The sequence below is a fragment of the Nicotiana sylvestris genome, chromosome 6, assembly GCF_000393655.2.
Source record: "Nicotiana sylvestris chromosome 6, ASM39365v2, whole genome shotgun sequence".
NCBI classification, from domain to species: domain Eukaryota; kingdom Viridiplantae; phylum Streptophyta; class Magnoliopsida; order Solanales; family Solanaceae; genus Nicotiana; species Nicotiana sylvestris.
The window spans coordinates 203796667-203809629 of NC_091062.1; the positions used below are offsets into that span (position 1 = coordinate 203796667).

General features: G+C 37.4%; 1 protein-coding gene across 1 annotated transcript; it reads right to left on the bottom strand.

Moving 5' to 3' along the window:
• Nucleotides 1–221: 221 nt before the first annotated feature.
• Nucleotides 222–12560, bottom strand: LOC104234895 (protein REDUCED CHLOROPLAST COVERAGE 3). Its single transcript, XM_009788535.2, has 23 exons — nucleotides 12182–12560; nucleotides 11866–11927; nucleotides 11647–11739; nucleotides 11397–11469; nucleotides 9761–10090; nucleotides 9603–9667; nucleotides 9399–9530; nucleotides 8948–8989; nucleotides 8330–8854; nucleotides 7590–7744; nucleotides 6658–7159; nucleotides 6087–6149; nucleotides 5903–6004; nucleotides 5498–5803; nucleotides 5337–5429; nucleotides 5148–5249; nucleotides 4916–5020; nucleotides 4319–4452; nucleotides 3879–4062; nucleotides 3547–3678; nucleotides 2950–3062; nucleotides 2781–2859; nucleotides 222–2379 (listed from the first exon to the last, which is right to left on the bottom strand). Exons 1-23 carry the CDS (start codon nucleotides 12249–12251, stop codon nucleotides 688–690), a joined length of 5154 nt encoding a protein of 1717 aa, XP_009786837.1. The 5' UTR covers nucleotides 12252–12560; the 3' UTR covers nucleotides 222–687.
• Nucleotides 12561–12963: the final 403 nt, after the last annotated feature.

Consider the following 12963-nt stretch of genomic DNA (forward strand, 5'->3'; position numbering starts at 1 on the left):
TTTCCAGTCGTCTTGGCTATTATTGAATTAAAAGACACTATGGCATATTGGCATTGTACTATACAAAGTTGCATTTTAGTTTAAATATCTTTATTTATTTAATGTAACGACTCCTAGCTCAAATATTTATTTGATGCAACGACTCCTAGCTGAGAAAAGTCAACTTATTATATCAGCAGAATCTTGAGACAACAATTCAAAAGACTGAACGAGATCCAATATCCGGAAGCAAGAACTATGATGGTATTTGCTCAACAAAATATCATTTGTTTCATGGTTATTTTCCTAAGTTACAATAGCATGCGGAAGCTAATTAAGAAAGGGCACCTTAACCATATAAAGCTGGATAAAATTTTAATGGTTCACAAGAACAAAAGAAATATGGAGAAAGAAACAACCAGCAAGGACTGCACAAAATTGAATAAAACTTTTGGCTATCAAAAATTGCATCTCCATATCTATCAGCTTGATCCACTCTCTATCCTCACCTCATTTTTCTTCCTCCTTTATTTTAGGCGAACGATATAAGCAACCTCCTGAGGGTAGTAAATTAGAAGAAATTATTAGTGGTCCTACTGTAGTTTATCTTCCACATTTCTACAGCGTTGAATAATGAAGAAGTTGCCTATGGAGGTTGTCAGGAGATGAAGCACATTCACACAGTTGAGATCACTTTCCTCAATGTACTTAAGCACAGACTGACTGTTGACTGTACAACCCATTTATACCTTGGGCAAATTGCCGCCTGTTTCTTCTACGCTTCATCACAGGCAAAAAACCGTCTCCATCCTCGTGCTTATTTTTATTTACATCAACTGTCTTTGCTCCGCTATATTTATTTGCTTCTGTCAAAAGTTCTTTTTTCCCTTCACTTCCACAGTGCAATTTAATCGCACTGTCATTTGCACTTGCTTTAGCAGCGGTAACTACGAACTCAGACTTCTTTGTACTAACTGGAAATTCACTTGGACCATCTGAAGTGTTCTGTTTTGACTTCACAATGAAGCTATTTTGTATTTGCCTAGCTAGCTCTTCCCTCTCAGCATGTAGTCTGCTTTTTGTTGATCTAGCATTTCTGACGTCAATTGTAGCCTTTTTATCAAGCTTCTCCTCTGCTGAAACTATTGTGACCGAGTTATTCAACCCTGTCAAAGAATCAGCATCAACAGCTACTCTTGAATCTTCAGTTGCAGCACACGTCGGCCGTGCTTTACTTGGAACAAATTCAGGTGCATGTGGATTCATGATTCTTGGATAATCATAACTGCTTATTTCAGCAACAGGACTTTGATACTTCACATATCCATTTTTCATGCGAGAATGGCTTGTCCTGTGGTACAAAGATGATCTGGGGCCACAAGGAACTCTCTCAGCAATTGATGGAAAGCCCACTGGTTCAGTAAGCATGCCTTGGTTGGCTCTAACATCATAAACGTTGGTCAGAGCAGCAGAAATCAGCATATTGGTCAAATGGTAGGCACCTGGATTGAATGGTTCAGCAGCTGCAGATAGCTTGCTCCCATTTGATCGTAAAGATTTTTCCTCATTACTTGAACATGAAACACCTTCAGGCTCTAGGGAAGATTTATCTGACTCAGATCCACTTATCTGGCCTTCGTCTTCATGGATTCCTTGTCCGTCTCGATCATTGGCTGGTGTAGCCTCTATGGTCACCGACTGCTTTCCATCTTCTTCTGATGTTTCAGTTGGACTAACGCAGATCTGGGAATCAGTTTTATCCTCATTTAATTCTTCTACTTTCTCCAATAAAGGCTTTAGAACCGTACCTGGTGGCGACACTGCTACTTCTTTGTATGATAAGGATTTGGAAGCCATGGTAGCAAGGGAGGCAGGGCGAGAGGGAACAGTGATATTTGATGTGCGAGAAACTTCGGCAACAGTCATTTTAGCAGAGAGTTTGGTTGACTTTTCAGAAGAACTGAAGCTAGCAGCTTTTAGTTGCTTTACAGGAGAAAATTCACCTAAACCAATCTTAGGTGCCACTTTGTGTCCCTGTGAAGTAACTTCTTTCCTGGAACTGCTGTCTCGGGGGAAAAAGTATTCCAAGTTTGTATTGATCTTGGCAAGACCTGGTTGCCTTCGGTTGAACATCTTGCCACTACCATGCCCCGTCCGTGTTTTCGGATTCGCTTCCTGCCACCCTTCATCAGAGCTAGTTTCTTCATTTATTTCCACTGATTCCTCATTTCTAGTGCTATTACCGCCTTCAAGTTCTTGAGTAGCAACCCTCTCTGAGTTGTCTTCTTTCTTGTTAACTTCTACTACAGTCACAGGATTTTCTGTAACATCATGATCCAAGGGGTTGCTACTTCTTCCATCATGCTGTCCTTTTTGAGATTGATCATCTACTGGCAACACCTAAGAGGCCATAAAGAAGGAAAGAGTAACAGCGTTAATTGGCAGCTTGAGAAAGAAATGATAATCGGTAACTCAAAATGACCACAGCCAAAATTATCCCTTCCCTCCCCAAAAAGGAGGTTTTCCCAGGATCTGTGTTCGTAGAGTCACCTATATTATGAGGTTAAGGATCATGTGCTGAAGTATCAGGACTAGATTTTCCCCATTAAGTCGAGCTCCAATATCATTTCACTTTTTGATGCCTAAATAACTTACAGTTGAGATTTTGGGATTAAGACTAACTTCTAAGTTAAATGTACAGAAAAAGTTTGCAGCTCCATCTGAACTACTCTCAATGTAAGAAGTTTCGGTGAATTAAAAAGTAAGAAGAGCATATACTACTATACTGAGTGATGAACTACCTTTGAACGTCGCTTCCTCTGTGCTTCAATGGTCGTTGAACCCTGGCCAGGACTAATGTAATCCAATAGATCTGACACGCTACATCAGAAAGTAAGAGTTTTGGTACCTTAGACGCAAGCGTATAGTTCAAGCCCGAGTAACACCAATTCAAAGGTAAAGTTTCAATACCTGAGGTGACCTTTGCTAGCAATGGTTGCATCTAATCTTGGAGCTCCAGTTCTTGCAGCTTCCTGCTGCTCTAGGGCTTTTGATTCAAAGTATTCAAGCCATGCAGCAGCATCCTACATATATATAATGCACATGTAAATCTCCAACTTTAAAATGCAGCAACAGATTGGTGATTTAATAAGAGTCAAGTCGCTTATTATCTTCTACTAAGAAAAGACCTCATTCTTACTGGGAAATGCCAAATGTAACAAAAAGATAAGGCAAGTATGTTATTTGCTGAATACGTTTACAAAGAAAGCACCACAATTGAGAGAGAGAGAGAGAGAGAGAGAGAGCTATCTGGAGCATCATTATTTTTTGCCGCTCAGAATTTGTAGATGGATTCTTTCCATTCCAAAGAAGTTCCACTTTTTTTCTGAGAGAAAAATACATAGTTTATCTTGATATCAACAAGCTCTGGGGAAAAATTCAATGGGCCAACCCAAACATCTAACTCATGTTGAAGAATTCCGGAAAAAACTGAGAAGTGAAATACACTATAGAGCCATAGTAGTAACTCATAGTAAAGAGGGAATCAGTAGCTAAATTTGCACACACCTGAGTACGGAGATCCTCTGCTCCTAATTTTGCTTGCAGAATCTGCAATGTAGTTTGCTCATGTTGCACACTCAGTGAATATGCTTCCATGAGAGAAAGAGCTATAGCGATGGCATGATAGCTGGCAGCAGTCTGTCCGAGGCAACATCAGAGTTAACAAAACTATAGCTGCTAAAAGGTGTCAAAAAGCAAAGAATATTTTCACAAGCACCTAACCTAGTAAAAGGATATCGTAGTATGATTATCAGTATCACATGCACATGCACGCACAAATTCTGATAATGACTTTACATGTCTGATGTTCAAATATGAGAACTGAGAGAGAGAAAAACCTGTATATGATCTACTCCCAGTAATCTTTGGTTGCACTTAAGGGCTTCGTGTAGATATCTAAGAGCAATATGCACATTTCCCATGCCCTCTTCCATCATAGCCACATTTATGTATGTAGCAGCTGTGTTTGGGTGAGATAGTCCACATGTAAAGTGAAGAAGAAATAAGGCACGGTTGACATACCTGAAAATCAATTATGAACTTGCTCCAATTATCAAAGTAAATAAGCAAAATGAATGAACAGCTAAACATAGTAAGACCAGTCAAGACTTCAACAAGAATGAAAAATGAATGAGTGAGACAAGACGGAGAAATCTTCTGCATCCTAAAATTACAATTTTTATAGTTTAAGAGATTTGGAATCAAAAGGTTGAGCAAGACATGAAAGTCTTGGTTTCAAAATATGACCAACTAGAAAAGAGGATCTTTTCTCACTCACTTTAGAGCCAACTCAATGTGCTGGAGACGATAGTAGAATACCGAAAGATCCCCGTAGCTTTTCATTGTATCTGGATGGTCAAGTCCTAGCTCCCTCTCATTGATATCCAATGCCTTCTGTTGATAGATTGTTGCCTAAATAACAATAATAATCATTCAGACAGATTATAATCATATATTCTGCAATCTGTATATCCGGGGAGTCTGCATTTCGTTTTTTTTGTCAGTAAATGCAAATGCGATGTCTGTAGCGGAATACACAAGTGAACGAAAGGTCAAAAAGAAAGTAAAAAATTTCATGAATTGGAGAAATCCAAAAAGCTGACGGTGGGAGCTCGCACAATTGGAAAAACAACACAGATGTTTTGGAGTACTTCCGGAATCGTCTGTCAAACATCAATATTTGATAATTCTTCCTTGAACTACCTTTGCTAAACTTGAAAACTTTTCATCAGCTACATACTTGGATTAACTTTTAAGAACTTAGTTCTGGAATAAGATAATTAACTAGCAAGATATGAAAATAAGGAGGAAAAAGCATACTTTAATGTTACATGCCACTTAATTCATCAAAGCCAAGCATCGAACTTTATGTTACCTGATTGAAGTCTCCAGTGTGATAAAGGACAACGGCCAGGAGGCTATATGCACTTGCAGTGGCACGGTGATAGGGGCCACATACAGCTATCAATTTTGCCAGGGCCTTCAAGCAAATAAACAAGCAACAAAAGTAAATCTGTGTCCTATAAGGTCAAAAAAATCTGTGCGCTTTGAGGGATGGACTTCAGAGACTTCTGAGTTTGCATATACTGTTATTTTATAATTCATACCTTTGTTCCATACATTACAGCATCTTCCAACTTCCCTTTGTCAAGGGCAACCTTAGATGATTCTAGTAAAGTCCGTCCATCAGCAGAAGAGCATCCAACATGCTGAAAAGAAGATAATAAGTAAATCAAGCCACATTTCAAGTCATTTCATGAAGTTCAAAAGGAACGGGTAGAAGCAGAAAGGCTTACTTTACACAAAGGCGCTACGCTGATAACATCAGTTTTACTGAACGGATATGGGCTTTCCATATCATAATCTTTTGGAATCAACTCTAGTCCAACCTGACATAAAACTAATGTTATTTACTTTGAATGGTAAACTTTAATAAATGCAGCCACGCTTATAGTACCTTATGACAAAGTCCGCGGAGGACCGACAATTTCCTCAACTGTTGGAATTCATCTTTTAATCTCCAACTGAATCTTTCAAAAAGAAATTCCCTTAACCATTGCATCTTGAGAATGTGGTTTTCATCACTGTCTTCTGTGGTAGAGGACCCGAACAAGAAATTTAAGGATGATGCTATAGCAGCTGACAAGTTGGCAACATTGTCAATGGAGGCAATGACAGCTCTAAGTACATGCTTGAAAGCTCGAGTAACCATCTCATGAATACAAAGCGACTGTATGTGAGGAAGCTTCTCTGCAAGTTCAACCTACATTATGCAATGAATCAGGTTCATCAGAAGACATCAACATTTTTCATTTCCTGCCAAACAAAGACAGCTCGAGATAGATGAGCAAATCAATCTTACCACACGACCCAAAGAACGCATTTGTAAACCCCTTAGATGCATGAAGTCGGTAAGGGTGCGTCCATCAACTGGAGAAAGTTCCAACGATGCAAAGTCTGTAACCTAAATAGAATTAGAGATTAGTTTTTCTGTTCACGTATTTCAAAAATTTCACTACCGAAATACATTCAATATTTAGCATTACCAGCTTCGGGATAGCAACTTCATCATAATACTTGCGTGCCATTTCGACAAGTTCATCCACTGACTGTAACAAGAAGAATATTTGTCAGTTAACTCTGAGTGATAATATTTTTTTTATAAGTACTGTCAGTGATAATATTAAAGAATGACTACTGACAAGATCTTTCTATTTCCTCAACAATTATTCCTATTACTCTTTCTCCCTTTCACTCAAAAGATGGCAATTGAACAGCTTAGCTTGAGAATTCAATGACATCTTGAATTCTGGCCGAGTCAGAACTTCTTAAGTAACATCATGAACGATTTGAAGTAAGAAGATACAAGATGTGCGGAGGTCATATAATGAAGGCTATTGTTTGAAGGGAAGATGACTAAACACTTCTGCGGCAATTAGCAAAGTACTTGAGAAAGAACAATAGGTGCACATTTTAGCATAATTATGTGCCAAGGAAAACAGTCTTATTTATTCACTATTTCTCTTTTCCTTCTTCTCCTCTCCTCTCCCTTTGCACATCAATTTTTCATCACATTATAGCATAAGAATGTTTCATATAAAAGCTGTGCTATTATACCTTCAGATGAAGATCCATTCCACTTTCTTTAAAACGAAGGTAAGCTTCTTGCGAGACAAATCTCCTCCATTCAGTTTCACACTTTGGTGTGCCATTGCTAAGTTCCGTCGAGCCACTTTCTGCGTTCAGAGTGCTGGCTGTCACATCATCTGCTTCATTGTCATCCATGGAACTTACATTACTTGGTCTTGTTTCCCTCTTTTTGAGCATTTTAAACTGTCTTCCAAGTCCCTTAACTGTGGGTTCAGCCTTACCATCATTCCCAACTGTGTCCTCTGATGGTGTTTCTTGCTTTTGTAGATGCTGAACCCAACAAGAACCAAGTTCCCATCTGATGGACCCTTTGGATTTATCATCCATTCCCTGTAACTTACTCAAACCATCCTTAATGATTTTATGGACCAAAGACATTGAATTTGCATGGTCGTCCAAATCAGACTGGGGCAATTGACCACCTCCAGAAAAACCAGCAGTCATTGGCTTGTTGAGCAGAAGGCGTAAGCTGGAAAAGGTTAAAACAGAGAATTAGAAGCAAGCACAAAGAAAACCATTAACATAGTCCTAAAGAAGAGTGAATCCTCAAGAAAAAAAAACCGTTAGATTTAAACATTGACATCAATTGGCCAATGTGACTTATCTTTCACAAACTCAATTTTGAATTTTGATATTATTACCCATGTAACTTGTCATTTCCAATCAAACTCTTAACATGGTGTTGGTTCCCAACTATATGAATTGTCCTCTTCATAAAAGCACGAAAAGTTAATAAAATAAAGAAAGAAAAAAAAAGGATACATGTATAACTGCTTGACTGTGGTAACATGATAAATTAATGATCCTATACTTAAATACATTCTTAATGGTAAAAATTCTTAGTCTTCCAATCACCCGCCATATAAAAGTTCATATAGGTTTATTGCTTTTTCTCAAACCTGTTGATGTTGAGTGCATTGGCTCCCCCATCTGGTTGGTCATCGATTTTGATATCCTGAGGCAGACTCTTATCCACCTTAATGTCACCAACAACTTTCACAATTGCAGTGTAACCACAATGTCGCACTGACACCATGCTCAATGAGGATGTATCCTGTCCAATTAAACATATCCTTTCAATTTCCTGAATTGAAATAATTGGTGACAGCGAAAAGATAGGACAGTTTCTTCTTTTTCCTTTTTTTTTTTGTGTGGAAAAAATAACAAAATTTATACATAGGGAAAGGGAAAGGGGAAGGGGAAGGGGCTTATAAGATGGGAAATCCAACCCCACCAACAAGGTAGAAGTTCAGGACCTTCGGGCAGCCAACCAACTGGGCTACCATGATTATTGATCCCCAGGATAGGAGAGTTGATAGACAACTTTTACATCAATCCTATGCACATCATATGAAACCACAAAAGTAAAATAAGAGGGTGCTTGAAAGAGAAGAGTTGGAAGTTATAGATGTTACCCAGCTCATAAATAACATCATGAAAACAGCAGGGAAAAAGAGGGGGGGGGTGTCCAGGAGGTGAAAAGAGTATGTTCTGAAATAAATAATGCAATGCCTAATTATACCCACTTCCCCCTGGGTGGACCATGTCCCTATAAATAAAGGAGAAAGGAGGAAAGGGAAATCATACTACAACTATATAAGGGTTTTCCAAATCTCTCATAAAGCAGCTTGAAACTTACATGTATGACAACACTTTCATCGGCAGTTACCCCTTTAACTAAGTTTCTTTGAGCGACATCCTCAGCAGATTCATTAAAATCTCTACTGCCGATAACTTTGGCTTCTTTCAGGCTAGCATCCCCGAAATCTCTCTTAACTGTAATAGACAAATCACCAATGCAGTCCTCAGAGAGTACTGAACCCAAAGCACAATTTGAGGTACCCCTAGAAGTAGAATCCATGACTTTGTATATGGCTGAGACAGCTTTAAAAATAGAGACGTCAAGGAAAAGATTATGAAGCAAAAAAGCCTTTCGGTCTCGAACCACCCTCTCCTCTTCAGTCTTGCAAGGAAGGTTTGCCAGTACTGCAAAATCTGTAGCCCATGATCTATGATCATGCTCTCCGTTCCTTCCCTGACCTCCGCCGTTGCCACCCCAACTCTCATCTTCCACTGGAAGGGGAATGAAGTTTGACGCAGAATCAACGACAGATGGAGGGACAAGCCATGTGTTGGCGCGGAAACCATATGGAAGATTACCAAACTGATAACAAGTAACATAGAAGAAAATATGCACACACAGTTAAATACCACTTCATTTACCCTTGAAGCTTATTCACAATAAACAAGATGTCACCTTGTTATGTTCTGTAAAGGCCTTCATCAAGGATTCATATGCCTGCAAAGAAAAACCAATCTTTTATTCAAAAAAAGATTAATGTACGCTAACAGAAGAGACATCACAAATTCAAAGCAATTTAGTGAAATAGCAAGTGATATCAATTTTCTGAGTTAATACTGTTAGACTGATTAATCAAGCTGATAAAAAGATGAATGCAATTGTTCTTATATCCTCTTTCTTATATATGTCCCAACATGCTATCATTTTCAATCAAACTGGTGTCTGACCTAATGGCAGTGGTGTCCCGCCCGTTAGATACCATTGATGAATCACGTGTAAATGGCAAATGCGATTGATAATTAGGACGATATAATTTCATTAGTGAAAAGAGAACTCGATGCACAAGAAAAATGCAAATTATACGAGTGATGTAAGCAACGCATAGTAAGGCTATGAAGGTACTTGCATTAGCAAAAGCTTGGCTGAGCTGTTGCAGAAGATCAACCAAGCAATGGCTTCGCATAAGTGGCTTCCCCAACGTGTAGAAACCTTTTGCTGCTGCAACCACTTGTAATGTCTTCCCATTGCATATCTTAATCTGCAGAGAGTTTTGGCATCGTCAAAATCCGAACAAATGCAAAACCAGAAGAAAAGAAAGAAAATAAGGTACCTGTAATTCGAAATAGTCGCCATCTCGCCTTGTTTTAGCATCGTTACAATCACCTCTTTTCAAACCTGAAATAGCGCATTTAGAAGAAATGCACGATAATATTCTAGAAGTTCCAGATTGAAGTGAGAAGAATATCGAAAGGGAGAAGTAAACCGTACTTAGTATAGGCGGAGAGAGGTTAGACAAAGAGAAGAACTCGTAGAAATCAGAGAGCTTAGGAATTGGATGAATCGCCACCATTTCATTCTCTTCCTGCGCCGCCGAGGCTGACGGCGATAAAGGTGGCACTCCATCAGACGGCGAGGCTGGACGGCTTGAAGCATTTCGCTGCGCCTTGTGCTTCTTGGCCCGAGATTCCGTACCAGCGCCGGCGGCGGAGGGAGTGGTGGATTTTCCAGCCTTGGCCTTGGCGAAGCGTGTGGTGCACGCGACGATGTCGAGTAACCTCCGGACATGATCCACGGCCTGAGACTCCTCCGTGTAGTCCTCTGAGAAGTCAGTGGCATTTTTGTTAATAAATTAGGAATTTCGGGCAATGCTCAAAGCATAAAACTTTTTTTGGATTATTTGATGTTTGGCTGCATGTGTGACTTCCCTATTCTATTTTTACCAACAAAAAAAATGAGATTTCATAGAAGAAAACAAAAAGAGTAGTAATATTCAGTTTTATGTACATACCCAGTAAGATATCTCAAGTGGGATAGAAAAGATAGAAGTGTACGCAAATCTTACCTTTACGTAGTGTGAGATAAAAATATTATTTTTCATAAACTCCCAATTGAAGAAAAGCGGTTACAAAAACGACAGTACTTGGCCAATAAACTTTGTTACATAATTAAATTAAATGAAATGTATTTGACGTATTTGATGACTCTTATGTTAAATTATTTAATTTAGCAAATAATTAATTACTTTTCCTTTACACCCTATGTTATAAGCTCAAACATTTTGCACGGACACAGATGGAGTAGTTGATTAAATGTATGATACTGATTACTGTGAATACTCGGTTGAGATTTCCTGATTTTGCTCAGACGGTACTGTTCGACAGAAAATCACAAGTAGTACAACAGCAATTAATATATATAGATATTATTATTAATGGTGAGGAGTAGGTGAAGTTTTTAGCTTGAAGTTGATAGTAATTCTGAAATTCATTTTTTCAATTATGTGACCTGTTAACACCTATGTACTTTTTATTGGAATATACGCCATTGGTTTAACCATAACCTATCTACACCTCTTGCCTTCAGCAAATAGGGTTGTGGGCCGGAACTAGAGTGCTGAGAGCGGGTTCGATTGAACCTAGTAACTTTAGTTTGCACTCTATATTAGTTTTAAGAAATTTATCGGATACATATAAATTATTAATTTAGAATTTAGTAACTTAAAACGATTAAAATTTCGAGCCCATAAATTTGAAATCTTAGCGCCGCCTCTGTTGGTGGGCTCTAATTTAATCATTCTTCTAAGTAGGACAAATGATAATAACAAATATACTACGTAACAGGAAAAGTATATCTCAATGGAATCTGCTGCTCTCTCAAATTTCAAGTGAGAACAATATTTATTTACTAATTTAATTTTGTCTTGCACAAAAAAAGTTGAAGCCATGCAACATTGGAATTCCCTAAACATGCCTGGAGGCTGAAAATATAGCGTCAAATTTGAGGGTTTTTTATTTTTTATTTTTCTAGAATACAAAAGTCCAAACTCCATTTTAATACTTTTTTCATTAAAATAATAAAACCCAACACGTGAACCTATATACACAGAAATTTAAAACACACCAACCTTCAACCATCCTCAGCAAACATGGCTTCAGAATCGCAACATCTAACTTGTCATTTAGTTTTGGTCCCTTCACCTATTAAAACCACCATCACTTTTCCAAATTAATTACACTTTCTTGTTTTTAATATAAAGATTTTTAAAAAGAACAAAACAAAGATTAACCAACTGGCTAACTTCCAAAAAAAAATAAAAATACAAAGAGAAAGAGAAATAGTCAATTTGTAATTTAATGCAATTAAAATAAACTCACCTCATGAGACAAAGAATAGTTTGTGAAATGACATGTTTCAACATTGGCAGCTAATAGCTTTCTCACATCCAGTATCTTGTCCGTTGAGATGCCCTTCAACAAATAAAAATGATTCCAATTAATCAGCCAATTAGTTATTGTCAACTCCATATAAGTGACAAATGCCAGTGTTTATTTGAATTTTTGTTGTAAATTAAATGAATCATAAATCATAAATACCTTGAGAACAACTTCAGTTTCATAGGGAGTGACGATACTTATGTCAAGAATACTGGGAATCACTGTAAGAAAACAAAAAGGAAAATGTAAAGAGCAAAGTTAAATGAATTTTTTTTTTTTAAAAAAAAGTTAACTATACTAAGAAATATATATATTGGTTGGGTGAATGGTTTTCTAATGGGAATTCTCTTATTGATTCCCCTCCCGGCAACTTCCTCAGTCAAAGCTCATCGTACACTTATACTACAGTACGGCAGCGGGTTTCCTAGGAATTTGAAAAATAAAAATAAAAATATATATGAGATATGTATTGAACCTTTCTCTTCTTTCTTCTTCTTGTCTGTCTTAGCTTTGTTTCCCTTTCCCCTGCCTGATCTTGGTGCCATGAACCTTCTCCTTTTCCACTCTAATTATGCTTTACAGCTTCAACAAAGAGATGTCCAATTGCCAAAAGTACTGAAATTGAATGAACAAAAAGTCTAATACTTTAATTCATTTGGTGCATATTTCAAGAAATGGTATAAAACACAACAGTAGTGAGAAAAGGCAGAAGTGTTGAAAAGTGGAGAAAAGAATGAAAAGGAAGAGGAAGCTAAATAGTAGTGAGAAAGTTGGAGATAGCTTTAGGAGATAGATAAAGTAGTGAAAGGAAATCTAGCGAAGGGTTTTGAAAGAAAGATGATAGGATAAGGTGTGGGAGTTTTTGATTTTACACAAATTACACTACTACTATACCTTATTTATTTATTTTTTAATTCTTTTTCTTACTTCTCTTGTTTCTATTTCAATACTTAGTGTTTGCGGGCGTTTAACATAAGAATTGTAAAATTCCAGGAAAAAGAGGAGAAAAAAATTTCAAACAAAAGTGATATTTGAAAATTAGAGTTGTGTTTGGACATGAATATAATTTTGGCTTATTTTTAAATTTGTGTGAGTGATCTAAGTGAAAATAGTGAAAAATAACTTTTTGTTTTTAAAATTTTTGAAAAATTTCAAAATTTATTTTCAAGCGAAAATTAAAAATTATGGCCAAAGCGAAAAAAATGGAAAAAAATTTATGGCCATATGAGCAGTTAGTTGTTTTGTAAGAAAATCTTG

Bases quoted from the DNA above. Each gene is read 5' to 3' on its own strand.
- LOC104234895 (XM_009788535.2), bottom strand. From the start codon at position 12,251: ATGGCACCAAGATCAGGCAGGGGAAAGGGAAACAAAGCTAAGACAGAC. The intron at 8,990-9,398 runs GCAAGTACCTTC...TTTTCTTTGCAG, and splicing joins TCAGCCAAGCTTTTGCTAAT to GCATATGAATCCTTGATGAA. The intron at 4,453-4,915 runs GTAACATAAAGT...ATTGTTATTTAG, and splicing joins ACACTGGAGACTTCAATCAG to GCAACAATCTATCAACAGAA.